A 13255-nucleotide genomic window follows, 5' to 3' on the forward strand; every position below is an offset into this window, starting at 1 on the left:
TGAAACGATTTTTGTATAGAAGCGAGTTACCATATAATGTGTCAAGGTCTATGCCCAAAGGAACTCTGAACACTTGGAAACAATGCAGATTGTGTGAAAAGCATTCTCCTGTCTGAATATCCGTTGCCCTGATACTATGGATGAGTAATCCCATACCCATTATCCCTTGTAGGCTAAGTAAATGATATTGCAATGTTGCTCTCCACTTTAGGGTAATGTAAGTAATGCTAAAGTAGGAGATACTGAGCATCACGTTTGTCTTCTCAAAATCCTTACATGTCAAATTAATATTTGAGTTTTATGTTATATTATGTTATGTTACTTGGCATTTATATAGCACCTTATGTATCATTGGTATGATCTGAAAGTGCGAACGCCCTCGGAAACCGCAGTTCAGGGGAGGGAGAGAGAGAGAGAGAGAGAATGGGTGCACCGGATATGTGTGCAGCCGGTGAGGTTGTTGCACGATAGCTGCTTCTTAGCGGTAGGTGTGGTGCTGAGGAAATCAGTTGGATGTGTCAGTCTGGAGGGTGGACACCCAGACTGAGTTCTGGCTGCGCTAGGCCTGAGGAGACGCTTAAGCTAGCCGGAGTGTGCTCAGCTAGCTGTGTTTTATTAGGATGATGTGGAGTTCATGAGGTCATGTTATTGTGAGAACAGCTAGACCGAATGCGTCATAGTACAGCTGTATACTAGTTGAATGATGGTGTATAGGGGAGAGTAAGCATAGTAGTGTGATATGGTGGTTATCAGTAAAACGCCTGTGATCAAGCACGAGAGCAGGACAGGGCGTACATTGGGCACAATTTCTAAATTCAATAATAAGTCTGAGACATAATATCATACACAAGTCTAAGTGCGGGATATGCTATCATTTACAGTTCCAACTAAGTGAGGGATATGCCATCAATCGTAGATTTTATCTAGGTGCGGCACATGCTATCATTTACTATTCAGTCTGAGTGTGGCACAATGCTATCATTCACAATTCCATCTCAGTGTGAGACGTGCTATTCACAATTCTGTCTATCATTCACAATTCCAACTAAGTGAGGCATATGCTATCATTTACAATTCCAACTAAGTGAGGGATATGCTATCAATCATAATTCTCTCTAGATTAGGCACATGCTATCATTTAGAATTCCAACTAAGTGAGGGATGTGATACAATCAACTTGCAAGGGGGCCGCTTCAAAGTACTTGCATAACATATGTACAAAGAAGAAGTAGTATGGGATAAGGTTATACATCCAGGTAGCCTGCTTACTTAGTCAGTATCCGATATTTTAGCTGGTTGTTCGATTGTATTGTGTGGGTGACGCTTATGGTCAGGCACAATGAGTAACAGAAATTCTGGCACATGAACGTTATTCATATTACAACAAACATAAAACAAGTTGATGTAGGTACACGTCTGCTAACTTTTCACAGAGCCAAGAGAGGCAGAGTCAAGGTTGTCTGGTACTATCTTAATGTGTTCTGGGGAGAGGTTAGAGTCATAAGGTAAAAGTGTGGTAGAATCAAGCTTAGGAGTCATGGGTGGGGAGGCAACATGATTTAGTTAATGTGTGCAGGCATATCTTGTTTAGATTCTTCTGTTCATGGAGCCAGTGTTTAATATTAGTTTTTAACCTCTTGTGTGTATTTTGCTGTTAGGTATTTTATATGTTTACGGTCAGCATTGCATAGTAGTGTAATGCAAATTAGCCGAATATCAAGGCTATGTGCTTATTTTAAGAGAAAGCAAATTTCAATTAATTGCTGTGGCTTGTGCCTTATTAAATATTTTTGAATAGGTGAGAATTGTCTGTGTGCGCTGCAAAAAATCTGAGCGTCACCCAAAAGGAAGCTGGCCAAGCGCACATGCGCACAGCTTAGAGGGAACACTGTTGTCATGTATACCCAATATTTTTTTTTTTTATTGTACCAATTAGTTTACAAATAAACTTTAATTACAATAAACAATCCTACTTTCACATAAGTAAACATAAATCCACAAGAAAACAAAAAAAACAAGAGAACAAAAAGGACAGCACAAAAGAAAGCAATACATTCTTTCAATAATGGAAATCTTTCTGATTATAGCTGGTCCTCGCTCAGAATATTTTCCACAAATTCACAAACTGCACATGTCAGTGACACGTTTGATCCAGATAGTATATAATACCACCATTTGTCCATGTCCTCGTCAACTGGAGCAAAAGAGCCCAGATATCGATGTTCCTTGATTTTAGGGCATTCAGTGACCAGGTGTTTTACCGATTCAACTAATTTCACAGAACCTACAGAGATTATTCTCAATATTGGGGACTTTTCGTCTCCATAGGATCTCCTTGGTTGTGTGTGCGTTCAACCGCAGTCTCAGAAATTGGTTACGGTGTTTCCTTGAGGGAAATTTTTGTAAATATCTGGGTAAGCGATCTAGACAATTTGTTAGAGGACCTAAGTCGATCGATGTAGATAGCAGATTTCTTCGTTCTAAGTTCTGTATCCAATTCCATTTTCTTAGTTTTTGTTTCGCAATTTGAGGTGTGGCTATCAAGGTTTCCCACGTTATATCTGCAGTATCCAAAATCAATTTTAGGCCGCTAGACCAATTTTGCATTATGCTACAGTGTTGTTGATGGACTATATTTGCAAACATTTTGTAGGCCTGAGCCTGGTCCTTTAGTGACATCTTTCGTAGCATAGCCAATGATTTCCAGACAACTATGTTATGCATTGATTCGAGTCCAAGTTCATATCTTATAGAAATCATTGAGACGCCCTTTGGTAGTTTAAGGATACGTCTCCAGAATAGACCTTCAAGGGTTGGCCACATATGATGATCTAAGTTCCATCCGGCCTCGCCTCCAACCGTGATTGAGGGAATAACCTTTTGTATATAAAAGGTTAGTACGGGTTTTAAAGTGAATTTCCCATATTCAGCGTGTAGTTTAGCTCCTTGTCAGCATGCGTTGCAAAGGTCAGCATGCGTTGTTTAAGGTCGCAGATCCAATCATGTTCTCTTATTGAGGGGTTATAAACAATGCCCAAGTATCGAATGGATGGTACAAGTTGAATCTGTAATGGATCAAGGTTCCATCTTAAAGCACTTAATTAGTCTTTTGGATGCAGTTGCGATCGACATGACCTTTGTTTTTTCTACATTGATTTGCAGTGAATTGTCGGATAAATAGCTTTCCAATGCGTATAAGAGTCTCTGAAGTCCAATCGGTGTTGCATCCATTAGGACAATATCGTCCGCATATATTGTCCAGCTAATGCTGTTGTTGTCTATCCTTGGGGGAAAACAGTGCGTCTGTGTAAAAGCTTCAGATGTCGGATATGAATAATTTGAATAACAGGGCAGCTAGAGGGCATCCCTGTTCGACTCCTTTATTTGTTCTTATTTTATCAGTCAACTCGCCGGCTTCGTTGATTCGCACTCTGACTGAGGTATCTTTGTGGAGAGCCATTATCGGCTGCAATAGTTCAGGCGGATACGACCAGTTTGTCAGTTTTTGCCACAATTTTGTTTGATCTAAGGAGTCAAAGGCTTGTTTCATATCAATGAAGGCAATAAAGAGATTTTTGCCTTGCTGTAAAGCGTTTATTTCAGCAGGTTTAGTATAGTTAGGTTCACTTCTGTTCCTACGCCTTTGGTAAAACCTGTCTGACGTATATCGAAGTGACCGGAACACATGGCCCACTTTGACAGCTTCTGTTGTAGAAAAGACGCAAATATCTTCCCCAGGATGTCTAAAAGGGCAATTGGTCGATAGTTGCCGGATCGTCGCGGCTACCCTTCTTAAAAATAGGAACTATGATGGCTGAGTTCCAAGATTTAGGGATCATTTTTGTTGTAGCAATTGTTAGGAATAGATGGTAAATGAAGGTTGTCCAATGCTCGTTGTTTGCTTTTAATGTGACATTGGAAAGGCCATCATGTCCGGCGGCTCGCAAGTTTTTTAGATGTCGAATTGCTATTGATATGTCTTCTTTTAATTCGATTACGTTCCAAGACTGGACTTCGAGTCTTTCATCTCTTAGCCGATTTACATTGCTCCAAAAGACAAACAAAATGCTGTTCCCAAATAGCCTTCGAGATTCCATGATGGATCTTCGCCTGCTGGAATATTGTTTTGTTATTTATGATGTTCCATAGGTCCTTTGTTTGATGACAGATAATAAGCTTCAGAATTCGTTCCTCGTTCTTGGTCTCTCATCGTTTTGAAGCATTTCAGCCAGTTTCGATATTGTGTCTTTAGATGATTCCTTTGCAACAATTTATTTGGATCCGACTCTATTTAGTTTCCTCAGATCACAGTGGAGTTGTTTTTTTTTTTGAGAGACACCAGTGTACTGAATTCATATTTCTTTCGATAGGAGCAACAATTTGGATGTTTGAATTTGATTTGGAAATCCACTAACAGGGCAGTGTAGTTTAGTTTGTCGCATAAGGCTGTTTCCTCTGAAGTTATCATTTCGTTTAAGTTCCGCAATTGCTTGCTATTTATTTTGAGTCCATTGCCTCTTTGATTCACCTCAATTGGCTGATTGAAAATCTCGGCATTTCTGGGCGGATATGCCTTTAGAGTTAGTTCGAGTGGATTGTGGTCACTGCTTAGTGATTTCAAGACCTTCAGCTGTAAAATCTCATTTAACATGGTATTTGATGCCCAAATATAGTCAATGGTTTTTCTTGTGCCATCACGCTGCCATGTGGTATTCGGAGGACAATCCCCTTTGGTTTGACCGTTAAGCATGTGGCAGTTTCTGGCTGTCATAGCTGAGTGAAATTGGTAGCCTCTACAGATAGAGTAGGCTTGATGCTTGAATTTTTTGCATTATCAGATTCTCATCAAACTACGAGAAATTCAGGTCTCCACATAGAATCACTTGTAGGTCAGACCACAATTCCATGTTATCATCAATCAGTTTTGTTATCGATTGAATGAAATGGGATGAGGATATCATGGCTGAATTCCAATAGGTATTGAGAAGTAATAAGTGTTGGAATTGTACGTTTAGATTTCTGACTGTTTTGAAGGATTGTTCCTTGCACAAACAAGTTTGGAGAAAACGATTTTATGATCTCCCAACCTGAGGAGTTGTTTATCATGGTCAGGAGACCAGAGAATGGTCGACCAAACTGATTTTTCCCAGCCGGATTTAATATGATTGAATATCCTTCTCTATGAGGCGCCTCCCGCAACCATGTTTCCTGGAGACATACTGCAAAGTTCTTTTTCATTGAGATGTCGAAATCCTGGAACAAGTGCCGGAAGCCTCTGGTATTCCATGATAAGGCCATTTCCAGCCTCCTTAGTTTGCAATGGCTAAGTTCTGTTCGAGCAAGTCTGTGAGGGAGGTTGAGAGGAGACATTTCGGTTTCCGGCTGTTCTTTCTTGGATGTTAAATTGTTTCCTTAACGCCTCACAACGTTGTTCATGGGTTTGCTCTCCATCAACTGACACAACGTTTCTGTTTCCTTCTCTTTGATGTTTTGTTTCTATTGTCAGATCGAAATCGTATGACAACAGCTCGTCTTTTGCAGCAAGCAAAGTGTTTTCCACTGCCTGGGAAGTGATGTGCAGATAGACCATATCTAGGGAGTCTTCATTGATGTATTCCACAATGGCTATGTCGTTAGACGTTATCGTTCTTAGTGATGGAAAGTTGTGTAACAATTGCATTACATTTCTGCGATTTAAGTTTATTTGCGTCTGGGAAAATATTCGAGCCTTATTCTCCAGAGTTTTTGTTCCAGTATAGATTTCACAGACACAGTTCCTTTAGTATTCAATTGCTTTTGCCATTGGGCTGCCGTCATCATAGGATTTAGTTTTAAGGAGGTCAGTTTTTTTTGTTGAGTCACAACATTGTCATCCTTTCGATTGTGGGTTTGTGAGGTCTCGTTTGAGCAATTGTGGTTTGCATTGAAGCGAGTCTTCTTTCTTTCGCCTTCATTGGGTATTTCAGCTTGGTGGATTTTTCTCAAGCCTTGAGGAGGTTTCATGACCGGGCAGCAAAGTTCTTCTTCTTGTATAGACTGCTGCAATTCGTCAGACTCAACTGAATAAGTGGACAGATCACATAAGTCGGTAACACTTACATCGGTTGTCTTTGAGCCAATGTCAGATTCTAATCTTTGTCTTTTATTCGGATTAGGAGGGTCCACCACACTTGTTTTAGGTGTTTCTTTCGGCACAGACTTTCCAGCAGGCACACACTCATTATCGTCCTGTCGAGCGTGTAACGGATTGCGTGAAAAAAGACCCAACTTTTGAGGAGTAGAGAGATTTCTCACCAACTGTTTTGTTTTATTTCTGACATTGCTCGTTTTACTTTGCTGCTTGTTTGCGGTTTGTTTTTTGGCTGGAGCTTTTGTGTTTTTTTCACCTTGTTTGGATGTGATCGAAGGAACAGTTTTGCGGTTCCAGTGAAGGTGTCAAAAGAAGTAACGGTTCCTTTGGAAGCTGGTACAGAAGCGTGGTTTGAGGATTGAGCTTCCACCGCTACCGCTTCAAGTGAGTTGATATTACATTGGCATGCTCCGGACCCTTCGTGTGGTTTATTTGCAGAAATACTGTTAAACTGGTTTTCTAATGTAGAGGTCAATTGTGGTTCAGCAGGCACAGTAATTTCACTATTTGCCTTATCAAGTAGATGTGTCCAAGTTCTTGTCTGGGGCAATTATGTGCGTAGAGATGTTATCTGAACCACATTGATCTACCTTTGGCCTTGTTTTTGCATTTAATTTCTCTGGACGATGTAGGGGTCTCTCTTTAGAGGGACATTCCATGTCTGTCTTACTTCTGGAGAATGAGTGGCGACACCACTTCATGATTTCTAAGATCGCTTCCATTTGATCGTTTTTGTCTGTATGGTCCTTCATAGCAATGTCTCCAAGGCGGTGTTGCCATTGAAATGAAATCTCTGCTTCTCGTTCAACTCTGGACATTAGATGGACATTGTTTTGTTCCAAAGAGGAGACTTTGTTTGTCAGATTATGGAGCAAGGCATTTTGATCTTTCAGTCTCGTTTACTTGTTCAATGAGTTTGATGAAAGGAATCAAGGCTAATGATGTTGCCGCCAGGACATTGTTATGGATTTGAATTCCAGCTGCAACCGATAAATTCTCTTTAGAGTGATTAATAGGCTCAGGTTCTAGAGTCGACGATTCATCATGTCTGCTAGAGCACCATTTGTTTCTTGTAGCTTGATGAGGTGCTTTAGTACTGCAGTGAAATCGCAGGTTTTCAGTCGGTTCCTTTGAAGAGCTCGATTGTGATTTTCTTTTTAGAGTAATATCCGTATTTTGGATATTCTGAGGATCCTTTTGGTAGGGTGTACTTGTCCAAGATTTAAGCGTGCCATTTGGATCTTGAACGAACTTCACTCCTTTCTCGCTATTTGTCAACAGCATTCTTGTTGGAAGAGATACGTTCTGTGAAGCCGTAGAAAAGCGGTGCATTAGTTTGTTTTTTACTGCTTGGTAATCCGCAGTCAGCCTCTCCGTTAGCTGCGCTTCACGCCCTGCTAAGTCTACTCCAAGACTTTTTTTATGGTTTGTCGTAGGAGGGCCCGTCAGAGGGGAAGGCAATGGTGGAAGGGAGTCGAGCTGACGTAAAACGTCTCTTCCACATGCATCTGACTCGATTTGGGACACCGTAATCCCAGCAGCAACTCTACTGTCCGCGAGGCTGTGTAAAGTGTCACTATTTAGAGGCGGGACAAAGGAGAAGTTTGTTTGGTTCCCTGATCCATTTGGTAGTTTTAGGGCCAGGAGTTCAGTGTCTGTTACATCAAACGGAGATAAAAAGGAGGCAGTGTTAATTTCAACCATCGCGGGAGGGGCAAGTAGGTGATGACCATTTGCCATGGATGCCGCAGTATTTTGATCGAAGTCAAATGGGGCTGTATGTAGGGACACAACTCCCACAATCTCACTGCCCACACCACCCGACATATTAGTCTGGGAAACTTGGGGCAAAGAGTCGGGCAACATAGTCTGTATAGCTCTGTCAGTTTCATCTCTATGTGCCTGGGACCGCAGCTGATTCAGATTTTTAGTCGCAACCAATGCCGGGTGACTTTCTGATTGAATAGTCATTTTGCTGGCAGCAACATTTCCGGTTATTTCAGGCAAGAGAACATGAGGTTGGGCATTCAAGGACTGCAATGTTTGGGCTTCAACCGGAACATCAACCAGCAACACCTCAACAGAATTCGCATAGACTGAGGCAGCGTTCGAATCAACCCCGCTCATGCTCGCCACAGAAGGTCGTGGAAGACAGCGAGGCGGACTTGCGGCGGTAGGTTGGACTGGATTGGAAAGAGTGGGAAGGGAGGGAGAGCAAGAAGTGTCTGCAGCAGCAGACGGGCAGGGCGGGGGAGGCAACAGAGGGAATGTGGAATGAGGGGGAAGGGAAGAGGGAGTAACCATGTTTGCACCAAGTGTTGAAATAGCGGCATCGGCTGCGAATGAGAGCTCGCCCCGAGTTCGGGCGTTTAGAGTCGTTTGCCGCGTCTGCGGCCGAACATCAGTAACCATATTTTCCTCTTACCAGTGATCCGACAGTGCTATGCCTTACATTGTAAATGTCTTCTTCGGCGATGAAGGCGGACTGGAGGCAGACTGGACTCAGCTCCGGACTCCGTATACCCAATAATAATGTCACAGCAGAATAATCCAAGTGTATTGGTTCTATGTCATAAAACTGCCTGCCAAACAAGACTGTCTTTTTGCCTACTTTGGAGCAGACTTCGACGGCAGGGATTTTGCCGATCTCACCCTTCCCCCACCAGGCCCCTTTAAGTCACATCCCTGTACACTCTCCCTAACCCCAACACCTCTAGCATCAAAGGAAATCACCCCCCTGCAATGGCCCCCAGCCCCTGCGCTCCCCCCCCCCTCACACACCTCCCTTCTCTAAAGCCTGCTACCTACTGCAGTGACTGCTCGGTTCTGGCCAACGTGGATTTGCATGTTGGGAGGCGGGCATTAGAGGCGGTCTTTGGTGTTCTGCCTTTCTATTGCATGTACAAAAGGAACACAGTCAAAGTCTTGATACCAGGGTACGAAATTGAGGGCAGCTGGAAGCGATTTAGCTCCTGCTTGTAGCCTAAAAGCGTCTGGTTAGCTTGATAGCAACGGCAACCAGGAGCTACTTTTGGTTCCCGAGGCCAACGGATGCCAAACAAACACACACATGCAAATTTAAATGTGTGCATTTGGGCAATCTAAAAATAGACATTAGGGCTTATATATACACTATTTAAAGCATAAGGGGTCATGAATAATAATAAGTTTATATCTATGTGGAAGTTACTTTTGTGGAATGCCATGTATGATATGATAGCTTATTTATATAGCGCCTATACGTTTCAAAGCGCTTCAAGGCAAGGGTGGGAACAAGGGAAAATACACCCACATCCTTACAGGCCATGAACAGTAAGGATGTGAAATTAACCATCGTACTCGGCCTGACGACATTTCAGATAGTGCAAGAGCTAAGACATAGATAAGGAAGGGAGGGGGAGAGTGGGAAGGAAATGGAAACAGACAGGTGACTACCGTACTAGGCCTGACGACATTTCTGGTAGAACCGGAGAAAAACAAAAGGTGAGGGAGAGGGATGCAGAAAGGGAGGGGAGGATCAAAACAAGCGACTATCATACTAGGCCTGACGACATTTCAGATAGTGCAGGAGCTAAGACATAGATAAGGAAGGGAGGGGGAGAGTGGGAAGGAAATGGAAACAGACAAGCGACTATCATACTAGGCCTGACGACATTTCAGATAGTGCTGGAGGGATGGTGGGGAGGAAAAAAACAGTAATGGGAAGGTGGAGGAAACAGACGAGGTTGCTATCATATTAGGTCCAGGGACGATTCTGATAGAGTAACTGCATAGAAGAAAGTAAGGGGAGGAGATAGGAAAAGGGAGAAGGGAAAGGTGGAGAGAAAAGAGAGTAAGCAGTCACAGAGTGGAGAAGCAAGAGTGGAGAGCGAATACAATTGCAGAAGTCAGTAGTAACACATAATGTTGCAAGCCATGTTGCATGTATTAGCTCCTCGTTCCCCAGTGGTAGCTCCTGGTAACTGGTAAATGCTGCTTTTAGCTGCTGCTTAATCCAACCTTAATTTTGAGCCCTGGGATACTATTGTATTGCCATATGGGCAAGCCCAGTCACTCAATTTGCACAAACCTAGTATAAATTTCCAGTTTGTACAATCCCAGTACATTTCCAATTTCGAAACCTAAGAAAACCGCACAGTACGCAAAATCGCACCCAAAGATCAACGAGACCAAGCTGGCAATATAACCATAGACCACTTCTATCAGCGGTAGAGGATCATCACTTTTCAAGATAAATTAATACTTGGCCCTTTATTCGGTAGTTTGGTCGAGTTACCTCTCCCTGCAGTTTCAAGCCTAGAACGGAAGGTTGTACTCGCATACCTCATTTAAGAGCTTACCTGACCACTAAAGTTCAGACAGACATTAGCTTTGCTGCTGCTGGTCCCACGGGGAACATTCCGGATGCGTCCTTTGTACACCATGTCCTCTTGATTCACAGATGGGATCCGGCTCGCTGTACCCAAAAGAACATCACAGAATCATAGATGAACAGGAGCAGAATGTTGTTAATCTCAATGTATAGTAAAATGGCAGCGGACAAGCTGTAACCCACCTGTGTTTGGTGGCAGAAGCGGGACAGCAGCAGGTTCTACAGGCTCCCACCTCTTCCCAGTCTTGCAATATAGTGGTATAAACTGAAACCCCTCCTGAAAATAAAAAGAAATGTGGGTTCAGCTGAAAAACAAACGTATTTACGTTTACTCTTATTTTTATTTATTTGAAGAAAAAGGATGGCAATTTCGAGTGCACAATAACACAAAGATAACAACAAATGATGCTCCAGTTTATGAGGATGTGAACAAAGCGGAGAATAGATCAGAACAGTCAAGAACAATGCCATGTTGTTACGGTGAACCCCTAAACATTTTTTTTATCCTTTTTCTGAGTTTAATAATAACGTACTTCTTCAATTGCTCAGTCTCTCAGCTAAGTCTGGATAAATCCTGGGACAGTATCGCCAAACTAAGTTCTTCAATGTAGTGGGTCCACTTGAAGGAATTAGAGCTATTCTGAACAGCAACGTCTGAAGAGACTTTAGCAGGAAATTCATGTTGGTAAGACCCCACTTAGGGTATGGGCACAATGGGCATTCGGTTTGCTGTCTCTATCGAACGCTGCATTACACCACATAGCATACAAAAAGCAGAAATTAGCCAGACAAGCAATAGGTTTCACCAGCAGGTCTTAGAAGGGTTTTTAGAAAGAACCTAAAGTAATTCTCTTGGGGCCAGGAATTTGGGCAAAAGTAAACTATCGTGTTCAGAATATTCGTGCCTACAATATACATCAGTGGCTCGCAGGAAGGGTATTCCATCCATAGACAAGATCGCTTCACTCAGAGGTGGGGGGTGGCTGTCATTGCCAAGGAGAATCTACAATTCAGAAGGATTCAAGCAGACTTGGGTCAGAACTCTGATTACCTCCTGCTCAAACTTCAGCTCTCAGCCACCTGTAACATTGCTTTCCATGCTGTCTACCGCCCGCCTGGGCCGAGCACTGACTTCCAGGAAGCCTTAATTCACTCGCTCTCAGACAATCTAAAAAGCTCATCATCTAAAGTTATCCTCCTAGGTGACTTTAACCTCGGTCTCAATGACTCTAAGGACTCCCACGCCACTGCCCTCAACAAAGCTCTCTCCAACCTTGGGTTCTCCCAATCTATCTCCAGGCCCACCCACTCTAAAGGGCGGACGCTAGACTGGGTTGCCCACCACAACTGCACCCTTGAGGTCAAAGACATCCCCTGGTCTGACCACCATTGCATTAAATTTAACATCACCACATCAAAAGGGCCGCCTAGGCCAGCGATTTCGCTCCCTGCCACACTCACCAGAAGCTCTCTGCAGCTCACAAAGGAGAACCATACTAAACATCTGCACTATCTCCGCCCTTCTCTAATGATCCATCAGTACTTGCTAAAGACTACAAAAGGATCATCACCAAGGCCGTGGACACTGTAGCCCCACTTACCCTTCGCTGCCTGGAAGAATAACCCCAAAGAGACCACCAAAGCAGCTTTTAAGGCCCTATCCACTGAATACAAAAACGCCATAATCAAGGCTAAGGCGTCCTCCTTCAACGCTAGGATTTCAGAAGCCAAATCAGGGACCAAAGAAATCTTCTCCATCTTTAGAGAGCTTGAGACCCCTGCCTCCCCCCCTTCCACTCTACTAAAAGATGAAGCCTGGTGCAACAAAATTCAATCCGCCATGCTTGGATAAATTGGACACTCCACGCCAAGATCCTTGCACACCAAAAGGCACTCAACAACCTTCTAGCCAAACACATTGGCTCCCCTGCTCCATTAGCCTACACCAGCCAAGCCCCTCTGTTTGAGTTTAAGGACATGACTGAAACCGAAGTCGCTGCCCTCCTTAGATCCATCAAGCCCCCAATTGTAAAGGGGACGTCTGCCCAGCCCAGGTGATCAAGGACTGTGCCCCCACCCTTGTCCCCCTCACACTGCCTTCATTAATGCCTCATTCAAGTCTGGCCATGTTCCAGCTGAGCTCAAGGAAGCATGGGTTCGTCCGCTCATCAAAAAACCCTCCCTAGACCCTTCGGTCCCAGGGAATTATAGGCCCATTACCACCATCCCATTTTTACTAAAAATCTTGGACAAAGCAGCAGACCTGCAAGTACACAAATTCCTCGAAGAGAACCATCTTCTTGGTCTTCGGCAGTCAGGCTTCAGGCCGCGTCATGGCACCGAAACGGCACTTCTTGACCTCAAAAAACAGATGGACGACCTCAGAGATGCAGGCAAACCTGCTCTACTCCTCCTTCAGGACCTATCAGCTGCATTCAATCTGGTGGATCACAAAACCCTCTGGTACCATCTTGCTACCGCAGCCAACTTCTCCCCGACTGCCTGCAACTGGATAACCTCCTTCCTGCAGGACAGAGCAATGAAGGTCTTCTCCGACTCTTCCTGCGCTGACCCGAGCATCATCCAATGTGGCGTCCCACAGGGATCATGCATCGCCCCAACCCTCTACAACCTCTTCACGAGGCCGCTGTTCAAGATCCTTGACGCCCTGGGCATCTCATACACGAACTATGCTGATGGTGCTTATCCCCCTCTCCGGGGACTACCTGTCTGACCTGAACACGCTCAACTCC

The 13255-nt window shown here is 43.7% G+C and overlaps 1 protein-coding gene across 2 annotated transcripts in view; it reads right to left on the minus strand.

Annotated features, from left to right (window-relative positions):
- Nucleotides 1–13255, minus strand: part of TAF1C (TATA-box binding protein associated factor, RNA polymerase I subunit C) — a 273406-nt gene that overhangs the window by 204684 nt on the left and 55467 nt on the right. For both annotated transcript variants that reach the window (XM_069626742.1, XM_069626741.1), the window contains 2 exons: nt 10686–10779; nt 10471–10586 (listed from right to left, as the gene is read on the minus strand). In XM_069626742.1, the coding sequence (XP_069482843.1) occupies nt 10471–10554 (84 nt within the window). In that variant the 5' untranslated portion in view covers nt 10555–10586; nt 10686–10779. The remainder of the gene's footprint in view (nt 1–10470; nt 10587–10685; nt 10780–13255) is intronic.

Source organism: Ambystoma mexicanum, chromosome 6p (genome assembly GCF_040938575.1).
Source record: "Ambystoma mexicanum isolate Mex_15411 chromosome 6p, UKY_AmexF1_1, whole genome shotgun sequence".
Taxonomy (NCBI): Eukaryota; Metazoa; Chordata; class Amphibia; order Caudata; family Ambystomatidae; genus Ambystoma; species Ambystoma mexicanum.